Source organism: Podarcis liolepis (assembly GCF_965112155.1).
Source record: "Podarcis liolepis genome assembly, chromosome: 2".
NCBI lineage: Eukaryota > Metazoa > Chordata > Lepidosauria > Squamata > Lacertidae > Podarcis > Podarcis liolepis.
Window position 1 is genome coordinate 69925202 of NC_139555.1, and position 13051 is coordinate 69938252.

The 13051-nt window shown below is 44.0% G+C and overlaps 2 protein-coding genes across 8 annotated transcripts in view; one reads left to right on the forward strand and one right to left on the reverse strand.

Annotated features, from left to right (window-relative positions):
• Positions 1-33: 33 nt before the first annotated feature.
• LOC310699941 (nicolin-1-like) lies at positions 34-6058 on the forward strand. Of its 5 annotated transcripts, none has more exons than XM_083488617.1 (7): positions 36-533; positions 2316-2504; positions 3542-3655; positions 3824-3996; positions 4322-4393; positions 5180-5280; positions 5535-6058. In XM_083488617.1, exons 1-6 carry the CDS (start codon positions 405-407, stop codon positions 5232-5234), a joined length of 732 nt encoding a protein of 243 aa, XP_083344743.1. In that variant the 5' UTR covers positions 36-404; the 3' UTR covers positions 5235-5280; positions 5535-6058. The 5 variants fall into 5 exon arrangements, with proteins under 5 accessions (XP_083344746.1, XP_083344745.1, XP_083344742.1 ...); XM_083488618.1 differs by having other exon boundaries at positions 5860-6058; XM_083488620.1 differs by lacking the exon at positions 5180-5280 and having other exon boundaries at positions 34-455.
• Positions 6059-6617: 559 nt separating this feature from the next.
• IP6K1 (inositol hexakisphosphate kinase 1) overlaps positions 6618-13051 on the reverse strand; it is a 32555-nt gene continuing 26121 nt past the window's right edge. For all 3 annotated transcript variants that reach the window (XM_083488602.1, XM_083488601.1, XM_083488603.1), the window contains one exon: positions 6618-12242. In XM_083488602.1, the coding sequence (XP_083344728.1) occupies positions 11736-12242 (507 nt within the window). In that variant the 3' untranslated portion in view covers positions 6618-11735. The remainder of the gene's footprint in view (positions 12243-13051) is intronic.

Below are 13051 nucleotides of genomic sequence, written 5' to 3' on the forward strand. Positions count from 1 at the left end.
GGTAAAAGGAGCGCCGGCTCGCGCTTCCGCACTTCTATGCGCACTTCGAACACCGCAACCTGATAGGCGGGCGGGAATTCCCCGCAACCTCCAATAGCCGTTCCGGCCTACTCTCCCTTCCCGGACAAAGGACCGAACCGCGGTCGTTTCCATGGAGATTTCGAACGCCCTCGCGTCACGTCCTCCTTTCCCAGATCAGGGCTCGTTTGTGGACGAGAGTTTCGCGCGCTCCCAGAGCGCTCCCCCGCCAACCCCCTGAGTGAAGCGGTTTTAAGGGCGCAGCCCCCCACCACCAAAGAGGCCACTGGGTGGGCAGGCGCGCCCGCTGCCGCCATTTTGGCCGTGGAGGCGGCGAGACGGGAGGGAAGGAAGGAAGCGGGGCCGAGGCGGCTTTCGCAGGGGACATGGCGCGCGAGGCTGCTCAGTGCACGGTCAGAAACGCGGTCGCCGCGCAGGTGGACGGGCAAATGTGGTCCTGGCGATCCGGTGCGTCAGTGATCGACGTGCTGCTGCCTCGCCGCCGGCCATTCCTCGTAAGTGCGAGGGGCGCCTTCAGCCTCCCGAAGTCCCATCTTGGTCCGACTGTTCCCTCGTGTCCCCGAGTAGGGAGCGAGAAGCTGAGGTTGTTTTCCGTTGGAGATTCCGGTGGATACTGGACCTTCTGCACCCAAAACGTGGTCTCTCTCGCTCTCTTTCATCAAGCTTACGGCCCTGCTCATCTTAGCGGCCCACCCACGTCACCCCCCGCGTATTACACAGCACTCAATGGTGATAGTAGAGGGAGAGGAAACCTTATTTTCCCAGTGACAAAATATTAAGGGGGAAATGTCATTTAAAAAAAAACCATACAGGCAGGGGAGTGCGAGTGGAGCAAATGTCATAACAGATGTATTGCACAGCAAATGACTTAGGAAGGCCCTCAGGGACACAGAGATGCTTCCATCCTCCCTTCTTCATAGCACTCAATCTGACTTCATGTTCAGGAGTGATACCTGTCACTCCTTATTTTCCTAATAAGCTTGTGAAATTGGTCCCTGCCTTTCGCAGTGTAGATGTGGAATTGATGTTGAGACACTGATTTGCACAAGATCCCCACCCCCAGTGACTCCACTGCTAAAGTTCAGGGGGGAAACAGCAGTTGGGTATACATTAGATCAGCAAAGCACAGGAAGTATTACTGAGAACATGTCTCTCCACCGCCACCTAGTCTGTTGGCAGAGTAGTGCTGGTACAATGACAAGTCACACTTTTGGCAATTACTATTAATATTATTATTATTATTATTATTATTATTACTATTACTACTACTACAACTACATCCCCCCCCCTTATAACACATCTCATGCAAGAGGCTATTATCTCAGAACCATCTCCAACCCATCATTCAGTTGTGGATAAACTTACTTGACTATGAGAAGATAAAGGATAGTAGCAGGATATTGAACTTCAAAATCAAATGACCACATATTTCAGGTTATTTTCCAAAGCAGAACTGGATGACCGAGCTCCACAATTAACCCACTGCCCTGACCTGCAGAACTTTTTACTATCTTCCTGGTCATCAGATCTATTATTTAATGTGCAGAGAGGTTTCAATAATGTCCTTTCTCAGTTGAGCTGCATGGATCGACTGGGGCTGTCTGTTAGTATAATATGTGTGTGCATGCTAGAGTATGTGTACAATGTATGTAGATGGCTACATCTACTTTTCATGACACCCACCACTGGCCAACAGCCAGAGGGTTAGCCAAGGGTATATTCAGCTCCTATGGGAAAATAAAGATTAGCCATTCCTATCCTAAGAAAAACAGTTTACCCACTACAGCTACTGGCTTGTGAATGCAGCTAAGATTACCCAACCTACCTGAAAGAGTAGACCCAGGAACGTCCTCTTCCATAGAGTTGTCTGGTTCAGTTGAACAACCATCAACATAAGCATTAAGAATTGTCAAGCGACATTTTTCTGAAATTGCTTCAGCAGCAAGAAGCCCTCAGGTAGCTGACCTTGTGTTCTCTTACTGCTTACCCTCCATCTTTTCTCTCGAGAAGGTACAAGTCCTGGATAGAATGTTTGGGGTGACTGGAGGGTGGATATTTCTGCTCTAGCACCCGCTCCCCAGGTTTTCACCATTTTAAGCCCAGTAGAATGGAAGTTACAGCAGAAAAGCATTTCCATCAAGCTCTGCTGTTACTCTTTGCACAGTTGGTTGCTGTTTTGATTTTGATTTTCTAAATGTAAGGCACAGGCTGCTTGCTTGTTAATAATTATTTTATGCAGAGGGAGCTGTGTAATTAACTGACAGCCTTATTTTCAGTTACAGGAAATTGTGTTCAGGAATTATTACACAGCTTTCTTGACAGTGCGGATGCAGCAACAAAACTTCACAAACAAGGGAAGCAAAAGCCGTTCCCGCTGGGTCACCTGCTTACGTAATTATTGCCTGATGCCCAACCCCCACACAGAGGAAGGCTCCCAGGATTACTTCTGTTTCTCCAGGAATCAGGTTAGGATAACCAGGCTCCACTGGGAGCTGGAGGTGAAAGGCCAGTGTATTGCTTCCTTTCTATTCATTTATAAACAGCTCACTTGGCAGACTGCAGTCTCTTTTTCTCTAGGGAGCAATCTCTGTGGTAACCGATATTGCACTTGAAATGCAAGATCTAAAATCTGACGAAGCTCTCTTTTCAAGACAGTGCTTTTACAGGAGGATGCCTCAGCTATGGCTGTTACAGAGGTGGAGCAGTTGGGAGCACGTGCTCATTGCAAAGTGCAAAGTTGAGGAGCCCCTTGAGCACTACTTACCAAGCAGCTTTTATTCTGAACCTGTGTTCCTTTGTACTTTCACTACAGCTGGCTCTCGTTCCCTACACTTATAGGAACTGTACGATAAACGTCCTCAAAAAAGTGCCAGTTCAATTATTAATATGGGATAAGTGCAATGTTTATGTCCAGATTTCCCACTCTCCTCCCCCACACTACTTAGTAGATGGGGACAGCCAGTGCCATTAGTAGATACTCCTACATCCCTTTAGCTTTAAGAAAAACTTCTGAGGGAATGGTGAAGATACAACTTACAGCAAGAGTTGAAAATGTTTCCCAGTTCTATTCTTGAACAATATATTGTCCATTAATGCCAACCATTTGTAACTTATTAGGCCAGGTGGTTTCTGATACAGCTCTTAGGACTATGCACTAGTCAACTGAAGGCTTATCCATGCATCTATTTATTTATGAAGTGATTCATACTGCACCCCAGCATAAGTGCTCTTAGGGCAGTTAATAAAGCCAAACATTTTCTCCATCCTCACAACACCTCTGTGATGTAGAGGATGCTGAGAAATAGTCATTCTCCCAAGGTAACCCAGTGAGCCTTATGGCTGAGTACAGATTTGAACAATCCTAGTCCAGCACTCTTACCACTTTATAAATGGACAGAAGGAACTCCAGCACCTGCAATGACTCAAGTGTCTTGTTTCAGGTGTCTTGTCAGCAGTTGTTGCAGGTGTTCATTTTTTTAACAGCATACATTAATTCTTTTAGATGCTTTGCAGTGTGGATCGGGCGATTGCCATGCGGTTGATTCTGCGCCAGCCTTCTCCAACATGGCTGCGTTTCAGTATTGAAGAGCTACAGCTCTGCCCTGGAGACCAAGAGGTGTGTACATTGCCATCTCCTTCAGGCACTCTTTCCCAGATCCACAGGGCCAGTGTTCCCTGTGTCTTACGACAAATGAACTAACAGCAGAGGCTGGGACTAAATATAATATTCTTCAAAGGGAGCCAAGATGGTTAGCTGATGTTAGTCTCTCTCTGCAACACCTAGATCCTTAGCTGTGATCCATGGTTGCCAGGCCAACTCTCTCTCTTACCCACACTGGATGGCATCAGCAAAGATTTGCAGTGGCATCAGGAACATCAAGCAGCTACATCAGAGCACCCAGCAATACCACTTCTATGTATTTGTGATACTAGGAAAGACAAGAAAGCGGTTTGGAGGTATGTGTCTGCCTGTCTGCGAGTGGAAACTTGTAGATTTCCTGCATCAGAAGGAAGCTGGATTTGTTGGTATCTGAGGCCCCTTCCAACTCTGTGATTCTACGAAATCATTTCCAAAGCAGCCCTCATTGATCTTAGGGGCACATACATAAATTAGGTTCAGGTTTTGTTTGACACATGCCTGGAAATCCCTTTCCCATGCAGGCAAGCTGGTCTGCAAGTCAAGATGAAGATTGGCAGTAGTTTGTTGATCTACGCAAGGCGAGGGGCGGGGGAAGAGGAGGCTTCCTCCCCCAACTTTGTTTTGTCTTTTAACCCACTGTAGAACTTGCAGAAAGGTTTCTCTGTCTGACTCCCACATCCATCAGCCAAAGTCTGGCCAGGAAATCTTTGTTTGGTAAGTAGAGTCAGTAAAATAAGACACTTAGCTTAGAAAAGAGGTCCCAAAATGTCTGGACCGAGGGACGTAGTTGGAAATCTAAAAAACTTGTGGGCACAAAATGTCCATTGCGTGGAAGAACATGCAATGCTCAGAAACTTCTCCCCCAGCAATAGGCAAAAAGCCTACACAGTCCCCAGATGAACATAAGACAAAACAGGCCTCACAACAAAAATGCAAAAACCCCTTATTTAATATATGGTTGGCATGGGCACCAAATTGGGAGACCCCAGCTGTAGAAAGACTAGAAAAAACTGTGTGCCATATAGTTCAGTTGTTAGTCTGGACTTGACCATTATTGATGGGCTGCATGGTGTGCAGGCCTGTGAGTACTCTGCACTAAAACCTGCATAAAATATGTATATTTGCATGAAATTTTATTTTTCAAATGCTGCTTTATATTTTCTATTTTGCATAATGTATCCTGACTTTGTAAGTAGGCTAAGGAACCACGCAATCTACTGGAACCTTAACCTGTAGCTACTGGAAATCTTGAGTTCTGAGATTTTTGCAAGCATTGCCCACACACTTTCAGAGTATATCTTCACAGTCATAAGGGTTGGAAATTTGCTCTTATAAGAAAAAAAAAAACATTCTCAGGAAGCTGACAGTGCATCCCATGTGACATGCTATATTCACGCAGAATCATAGCAGTAATGTGAGACACATCAACTGTTGGGGTGGTAGTTGAACCAGGTAGGAGATACATTGCTGCCCTTCTCAACAACAGTCTCTTCCTTTCAGGAGTTCCCCAATGCTAACCAAGAGTTTTCAGAAGTCCAGTAAATGTGGGTGCTAGCGGAGATACTTCAAACCAGCCAGCAGTGCAGATCAGGCATTTCAATGTTAGTTGACAACTGTTTCTATTTTCTACCAGAAAAGTAAGGTGCAGCAGGTATTCATTGAAGGGATTTCTGATGTTGGCTGTGCTTTACGTTGCAACATGCATAGCTGTGAAATCCGTCACTGTGCTTCCTAGGAATCACTATAAGGAAAGATTCACAAAGGGAAAGGGAGAATGCTCAGCTCCTACTCTTTAAACTTGAGCGAGTGCAGTGTTTTTGCCAGAAACTGACTACTGTTTGTGTTTTTGTTTCAGGTGGATGGCTGTTATTATAGTAGCCTCTTCTCCTACACACAAGTTTTCCAAGCACTAGAACCTGGCACATTTCTTAGGAATAGCACTGTTGTATGCAGATTGGTGCAAAGATGCTACTAGAAAAAGATGAGGAATCCACCCATGTTGGTTTCCTTCCCCTTTTAGAGCTGCTAGATGTAGCCTCATCCAGTGGATCTGGAAGACCTTGCCATTTGAAATGTTGTATAATTTAGTGCAAGAAAAGAATGAGTTGTATCTTATGTTCCTTTCTGGGGTTTCATCAGCTGAACTCTTTCTGACTACTCTTCTGGATATGCTTTTGCAGTTCCATAAAGTCCCTTACTACAGCAGAGAAATGCATCCAGCTTCACAGAATAGCTCAACATTAGCTGATTTATCCCACGTCTTCCATCCTTTGTTCTTTTCTCCTCCTAATTTGAAAGCACTTTCTCTTGGTGCAGCCACAAAAGTAGAAAGGAATGTTAATGGTGTGAGTTGCTAAATAAATGCATTTATTAAGCTTGTTTCCAGACTAACTTTTTTTAAAAGTTTTGAAATAATAATGGGAACTGCTCGAACATAACTTCAGTTTAGTAAGGCTGGATTTGCAGTTGAACATGGACTAAATATTTACATTAAGCAACTGACATTTGTGAACCATTTTTAACTCAGCTTTGTGTGAGATGAGCCCCATTAAAATAACATTTTCCCCCAAGGGCAAAATAACAAGTACTAGTGCCTAGAAGTAATCTCCTTAAGTCTTACAAAACTGGAGGAAGAAACAGAAAATATGTTAACGTGAAAGAAAGCCAGCCAGAGATTTCATGGTTGTGTGTAATCTCATGCAGTTCCCTAGGCAGTCAAATTCACATCCATCTTGCACCCGTTCTCCCCGGACCCAGCCATACTGGGATGGCTATGCACTTGATTATGTATTTTGTGATTCTACATTTTGATTTTATTCTGTGAACCGCCCTGAGACCTCCGGGTATAGGGTGGTATATAAATTCAATTAATAATGTGAACTAGGTTATTAAGCTCGGTGGAGTGAAAGAGACCCATAAAAGACACTTGTCCCTCAGCTAAATGTCTAGCAGTTTATTTATATACACATAGGACTTCTTATACACAACAGGAGAGCTAGGGATGCAGTGTATGGAGTACAGATACTGTTATTTCTCATGCCCAAAAGCTTGACTTGGCCCAACAAAATGGCACTGGAATAGACTATGAAAAATACAAGAAGTTTGTAATGCAATGCTGCGTCCCTCCCAGACAAGTCAAAATGGACAGATAGGAACCGTTCCTGTAGGGTGCAGTACTGCTCCCTGCTCTCATAGTAACATTTCTTCCCTTTCTGGCAGTTCTCATAGAGACCATTCTGCACCTAGACTTTTCAAAGTATAAAAAACAACATTTTGCTCCTGAGATAAGCATGCAATAGTAAGTACAAATACAACCAACCAAAGTCTGAACCTGACTTGGATGACTCTTTCCAGACTTGCTGTAAAACAAGCAAAATACATAGGCCTATAATCTCTCTCCCCACAGTCAAAAACAGTCCATGAAACCACCAAAGCTTGTCTCTCCTTTTCAACCCAAATGGTCATAATATTCTGTGGTGACCCTTTCACAGCAAGCAATAAAGCAGGTTCCCTTGCACTTGTGCAGAGCAGCATATGCCCCCAGATTGCACCTCCACATTTTTATACCAATAGCAGCAAAATGTGTATTCAGGTGCACTCCAAGGGTTCATGGCAAGTTGCTGGTGTAACTCTCAGTGAGATAACTGGCTAGCTAAAGCATCTTCCCCCCAAGCAGAAACTAGTATTTCTGACCTAAAACTACACCATCAAACCCAACCTGTAAGCAGCAGGCAGGCAGGCAAATGTGATTTGTGGTTTGGTCCTCTGAAGAGGGGCAGGATTGATATGGAAACATAGCTGCACGTGTGTTAGGCTAGGGAAATTGAAACTGACATTCAGCCTCTTTCAACAGAAGCCCGGCTACATTTCTTCCACAGACTTCCTTCAGGTGCAGGAACAGATATGGTTAAGAGTTGAATACCTTCCCCGCGTGACACACAGTGGGCCGTCTTTGGGGTCATCTAGACTGAACATTATCCAAAGTGCAACTCTCCATCATTCATAGGGAAATATTTGAGCCGATATTTCTGAAATGTCATGCAGCAGGTCCAGGCTACAAAGGTGCTAGTAAAGAGAAGGTGGCTCCTATTCCAACTGAAAGGGCAAGATCAGTTATTGACAAAAAGCACAGTGCAGTAATAACCTCTAGGTGAGGAGGAAGAGACACTTTCAAGGCAGCAGCTGCCACCAATACAAAATAAATCCAAGTGCTTATCTGGTGAACTCTCATTTGGCCCTTAATGAAAAGGAACCCCTTACAGTGTGCATTCACCAACACTAGCAGTTCCTATGTATTGCTAGAGAGATAGCTGGCTATGTATTCCAGAAGGCTGAAAAGCTGATTCATCATCTACATGAAGGCAACTACACAGTACGTGCAAAGTCCTGCTAAAGGAATCAACACTACTGGACATAAAGTGTCAGCAAGCTGTAAGGGCAACAAACAGGATGTGCTGCTCCAGGAGGAACAGACTGGAAGGATTATTTACATGAGTGTCCAGCAGAGGACCTGAATGTATACAATGCATACAAAATGGCTTTGTTGGACCCAGCGTCCAGAGCAGCACCTGCTTTACAAAAGCCGTATGCTCAGTCTCTCACCACTCACCCTTGTCTAGGCATTTTAGTGAGCTAAAAACTACTAAAAAGCAACATCCCAGTCTGAAACTACAGGTGAAAGGAGTCAAGTTGCTTTATGTTTAGTTCCTCAAAGCTAACCCCATGTCATCTTCAGCTTTTTATTTTGCAAAATTATTCTAGAGAACTTCATGACACTTGCAATATAGCTTCCAGTTCTGTAACAACACCCCTTAAATGAAATAATAAGCCTAATTATCTTGAAGGATTTTACAGATAATGAGGTAGAACAGGGAAGTGGCATGTTTGCACAATTGTGTCCAATGACAGGTGCCTTTATGGCAAGGTGAATGGCTGCAGTGTAACAACAAATGCTGGGTCTACCTTTGTAAATACATTGCCCCATTTATATATCAAAACAGAGTGGGACAATGTACTGTACAAAAGCCATTAGACAAACTAGCTTGTTTTGGGTAGATTCAATTCCTTTTGTTTCAGGGTAGAAGAGGGCAAAGGGGATGCACTCAAACATGTGTGACCTGCTTGCCTGAGACCCGAGACCTTTTTCTCTGGCAAGATGCAAGTCTGAACAAACAGTTAACCAAACAGTTGGAAGGAGAGATGCTGAAGGCAAATTCTAGTTCATACCTTCTGCTCTGTCATGTTTTTCTTGGTGCCTTTTAGAAGGCACTTTTACTCTGCAGAGTTGCTTTCAATCGAAAGCAAATGTCAAGCTGCAGAAGCTGATTTTTGCTGCACGCCCAAAGGGATGGCTTAGAAATAACTCTCTGCAACGAAATCCATTTAAATTTATCTGCCCTGACAGCATGGGTACTTCTCTAACAAACCCTCTAGATGCTTCCGTACAGAGTTTTGCCAGTACATCTCAATTTCAGCTACTCTAACACCAACAGACTACACACAAGCACGTGTGTGCACATGCAGGCACAAACACCCCTGCAAGAGGCAACATACAGGCTTGCATCAAATAGAGGAGCATGTTAGTCAAATTAGTTCAATTTGTACTCTGAGCTGGTGGCAAGCAGACCTCTACTAGGAAAAGGCAAATCCCTTCAGACATGCAAGGTGCTCAAGTATGAAGAACAGTCACATCCACGTCCCGTTGCTTAACTTGAAGTTAAAGAAATGAACTTGGAAAGCTTATTGCTATTGAACAAGACTGTGCTTTGCAGTTACACTGTCTGAAAACTAACCACAATGCTAAAATACCAACAAAACCAAGTCCTTTAATATTTTTGGTTCCTTACGGAGCAAACAGTTATTAGCAACATGAAAACAAAACCTGGCAACAGGAAGGAGAAATACTATTTACAAGCTCTGGAACTTATGATGAGAAGTTCAGAATGGTCCAGATTTTTTTTAATGAAAAAAATAATAATCAAAATGGTGCAATCATTAGAACAGGAAGAAGACGACTCTTTAGAGTGATTTTCTGTATTTTCAGTGTTACTTAAGTAGCTGGTAGAGGGATAAAGATTACAAAGTTAAAAACTTCAAAACAATATTGAAAGATCCTGTTTAACCAAAACAATACCAAAATTGTGATGCCTCAAAACCATTCTGAAGACTTCAAAAGCTAGGCTCAACAGAAAGCAAACCCGTTCCCTTAAATTCTGGGAATCAAAGATAACGTTGGGGAAGTGGCATCGCTCTTTTCCCTGTGGAAATGCCTCTCGTTACAGAGGCAATATCTAATACTAATTTCTAAATTGGTCAATGCACAACGGTTGCTCCCCCACCTGCCCTTCAGAACATTCAGCACTGAGTCAACTGCAAATACCTGCTGGCACAAGAGGGGGTTCCATCAGCAGCTCCTTGATGAAAGAACCAATACTTTCAAGACAAACCTGTGAAGTTCATACTCACCCAAAAAGGAGGCACAGATTCAGCACAGGAGCTTTGGGGCAAATGCTAACCCATTACAAGAGCATCTAGTAGAGGTTTACAACAATTGTGCTCAACTTTAATGCCTTGCCATTAGTTCCCTATGGTAGTAAATTGCCTCCCCAACAAAGTGCATGCCCAAGAAGTCTAGTGCATTTGTGTATACTAGGCCTGGTCCTAATTAGAGCAACTAGCCTCCAAGGTCCATAGAACAGCACTTAGGGCCACCACTGCCACCAAGAGCAGCATTTTGTGATTAATCACGCAGTGAACTAATGCTGTCAAGATTAATGCTACAAGCCACCAACACCTCAGCCCACGCAACAGAATCCCCTATACGTATGTGGGGCCAGAACGTGGCACAGCTGCATTCAACCCGTCACAAAGTGGAGGAACAAGGCTAGAAACACCAACTCCCTGAGGTGAAAACAAGCACAGGTGGCAATACATTAAAAGCCAGACAGACGCTTCCCTCCACAAATCAGGACAGTTTCTGAAAATAAAGACGCCTACTTTTCTCATCCATTACCCCACACAAGTATTTTATTATTGTGGGCGGAACAAGTATGGAAGTGTGCTGTCTTGCTAGGAAGCCTCCCTGGAAGGAAGGAAAAAGGAAAACTGCAACGAAATATGGTGCTTGTATCTGAATGAGGTTGGAAAAGAGACTATTTAATCTACAAAATGGAAAGACGCATGGGTGGGGTGAGGGGGAGTTGGCACCTGATAAACATCATTAGTTTCACAAAAGCAGCAAGGGATCAACATGAATGTGCTATTAACACTATCCTTAGCCAGCTGAACTCTCCCGTGAAGTTCTTGACCAAGACAGCATTGTGAACACCTGACTGGGCCTTTCTGGAATTTGGAGAGTTTCTATCAATGTGCAGGAAATGGTGAAGGGAGGTAGGCCAGCTTCATCAATGGGGTGCAAAGCAAAACCATTAAAGCACTGCACTAGTTTTCCTTTGGTCATTTATTTCCCCATTTGGGATGATCTGATAATGCCCAGATTGGAGAAGATAAATGAAGTATCATCTTTACCCTCTAGAAGAGTCTCTCACATCTGCTCAGGGGCAGCAACAGCAGAGAGGAGTATGTGCAAATCATGTGCCTCGATCAGCCCCATAAGTAATGTTAGCTTGTATCTGAATGCCCTTTCCAAACAAAAGAGGAGAGGTTCAAACCACTGGTTCTCGATGGAAGGCTGACAAGGAAGAGGGACACTGGAATCCCAAAATCTACACCACTAGACCATCACCCCTCTTCTTTCCCATGGGGTCAGTCTCCACATTCCTAACAGACATGATCACAGGGCTGTATTGAACAAATGCAACGCCCTAGATATAAATGCCCAATACTGGGGTCCATGGGGTTTGTTTCTCCTGCAAGAAGTCCAGGCCAGGATAGTCAAAGCCATTTTGCCAGGATCGTCCAGGATATTGTGTCCTTTGATGTTAAACACACTGGAGCAACAGAATATTTTCACAGCAGCAGTCTGCTTTTTCTGTAGGGGTGGTGGTCCTGTCTGTTTCTATCAATGAGGGACAAACTTGAGGAGCCCAGCCCAAGGCTACTGGTTCTCATCCCGCATCTGTTCCATTATGTTGATAAGGCTCTCTAGTCCAAACACATACCCCATGTCAGGGCCATCATGTACAGTGGGATCATCTCGAAAGCCTTTGAATGTGCTGTGTGCAAAGTCTATCATACGTACATCTACCTTGGGCTGGAAACTGACTGCCTCTGTGCTGCTGGCATCTTGTAGGCTCTCTGGGAGAGAGATGTCCACTTGTTTCAGCCGCATCTCTGCCCTGCGCTCCATATATGTCTCCGACCGGTTGTCCTTCCCATCATAGATGATGAGCAAGGAGCTGGAGTAGAAGCGATAGGAGGCCTGCCTCTCCAGTACAGACTTCAGGCTTTGCAGTTTGCTAAGGATGGGCTCAAACAGGTCCTTTCGTAGCTCTACTCCATTGTGCAGATACTGGTAGAGGGCATTGCGAAAACCCTCAATGGAAAGACCTCTGCCGTAGTATTTATTCCTGCACAAATAATGGCCTGTATCCAGCTGATATACCTATGATAGAAAAAAGTCGTACATTAGTCTACAAAGAACAGTCAAACGTGTACTGCATGAAGCTACAAAGCAGTTATGATCAGCTATGCTTTTCTGCAGTAGCTCACGGAAGCCGTTGCATCGTCATGAGCATTGTTAAAAAAAGAAGCATCAAACTAGTTCTAGTCCCTGCTGTGCCAAATTAAAACATTACAAGGACTCGGTTCTCCATAGGTTAGGACACATTCCTAACCACACAGAGTCAGAACAACCAAAGTGGAGCAGGACTCAAGCACACTTAAAGAGGAAAAAGTGGACTAGCAGCCAAATTAAAAATGGCAAACCTCAACAGTGTGCCTTTGTTGTATCCTCAAAGAATTCTGAAAGATTGTACATTATGCTGGCAAGGTGTTAAGATATGGGTGGAAGCTTGGGTACTCCCATATAAGAGAAAAGTCTCTTCAACTTCCTTCCTAAATATGATACAGTATAACTGGACACTGTATAACACCCTGCTGGATAAAGTAGCCCAAAAGAAAATTCCAGGCTGGCTAAATGCCTCGTGTTAAACAATAATTGTTTGGAGCACCCTTGTTGCTGAATAAAACACCCTGAGCAAAATTATAATTAATATTACATTTATTTATACCCCGCCTTTTTTCCTGATGGGACTCAAGGTGGCTCAAGACACAGAAATCAACATTTCCTTCAAAATAAGTCCAAATGCAGCTTGATGCAGAATCATGGCTGTCAGTAAAATTAGGATATTTTAATAAAAGCAAGGTACGGATTTCAAATGACCAGCATCCAGCAGGGGGCACCAGCATCCA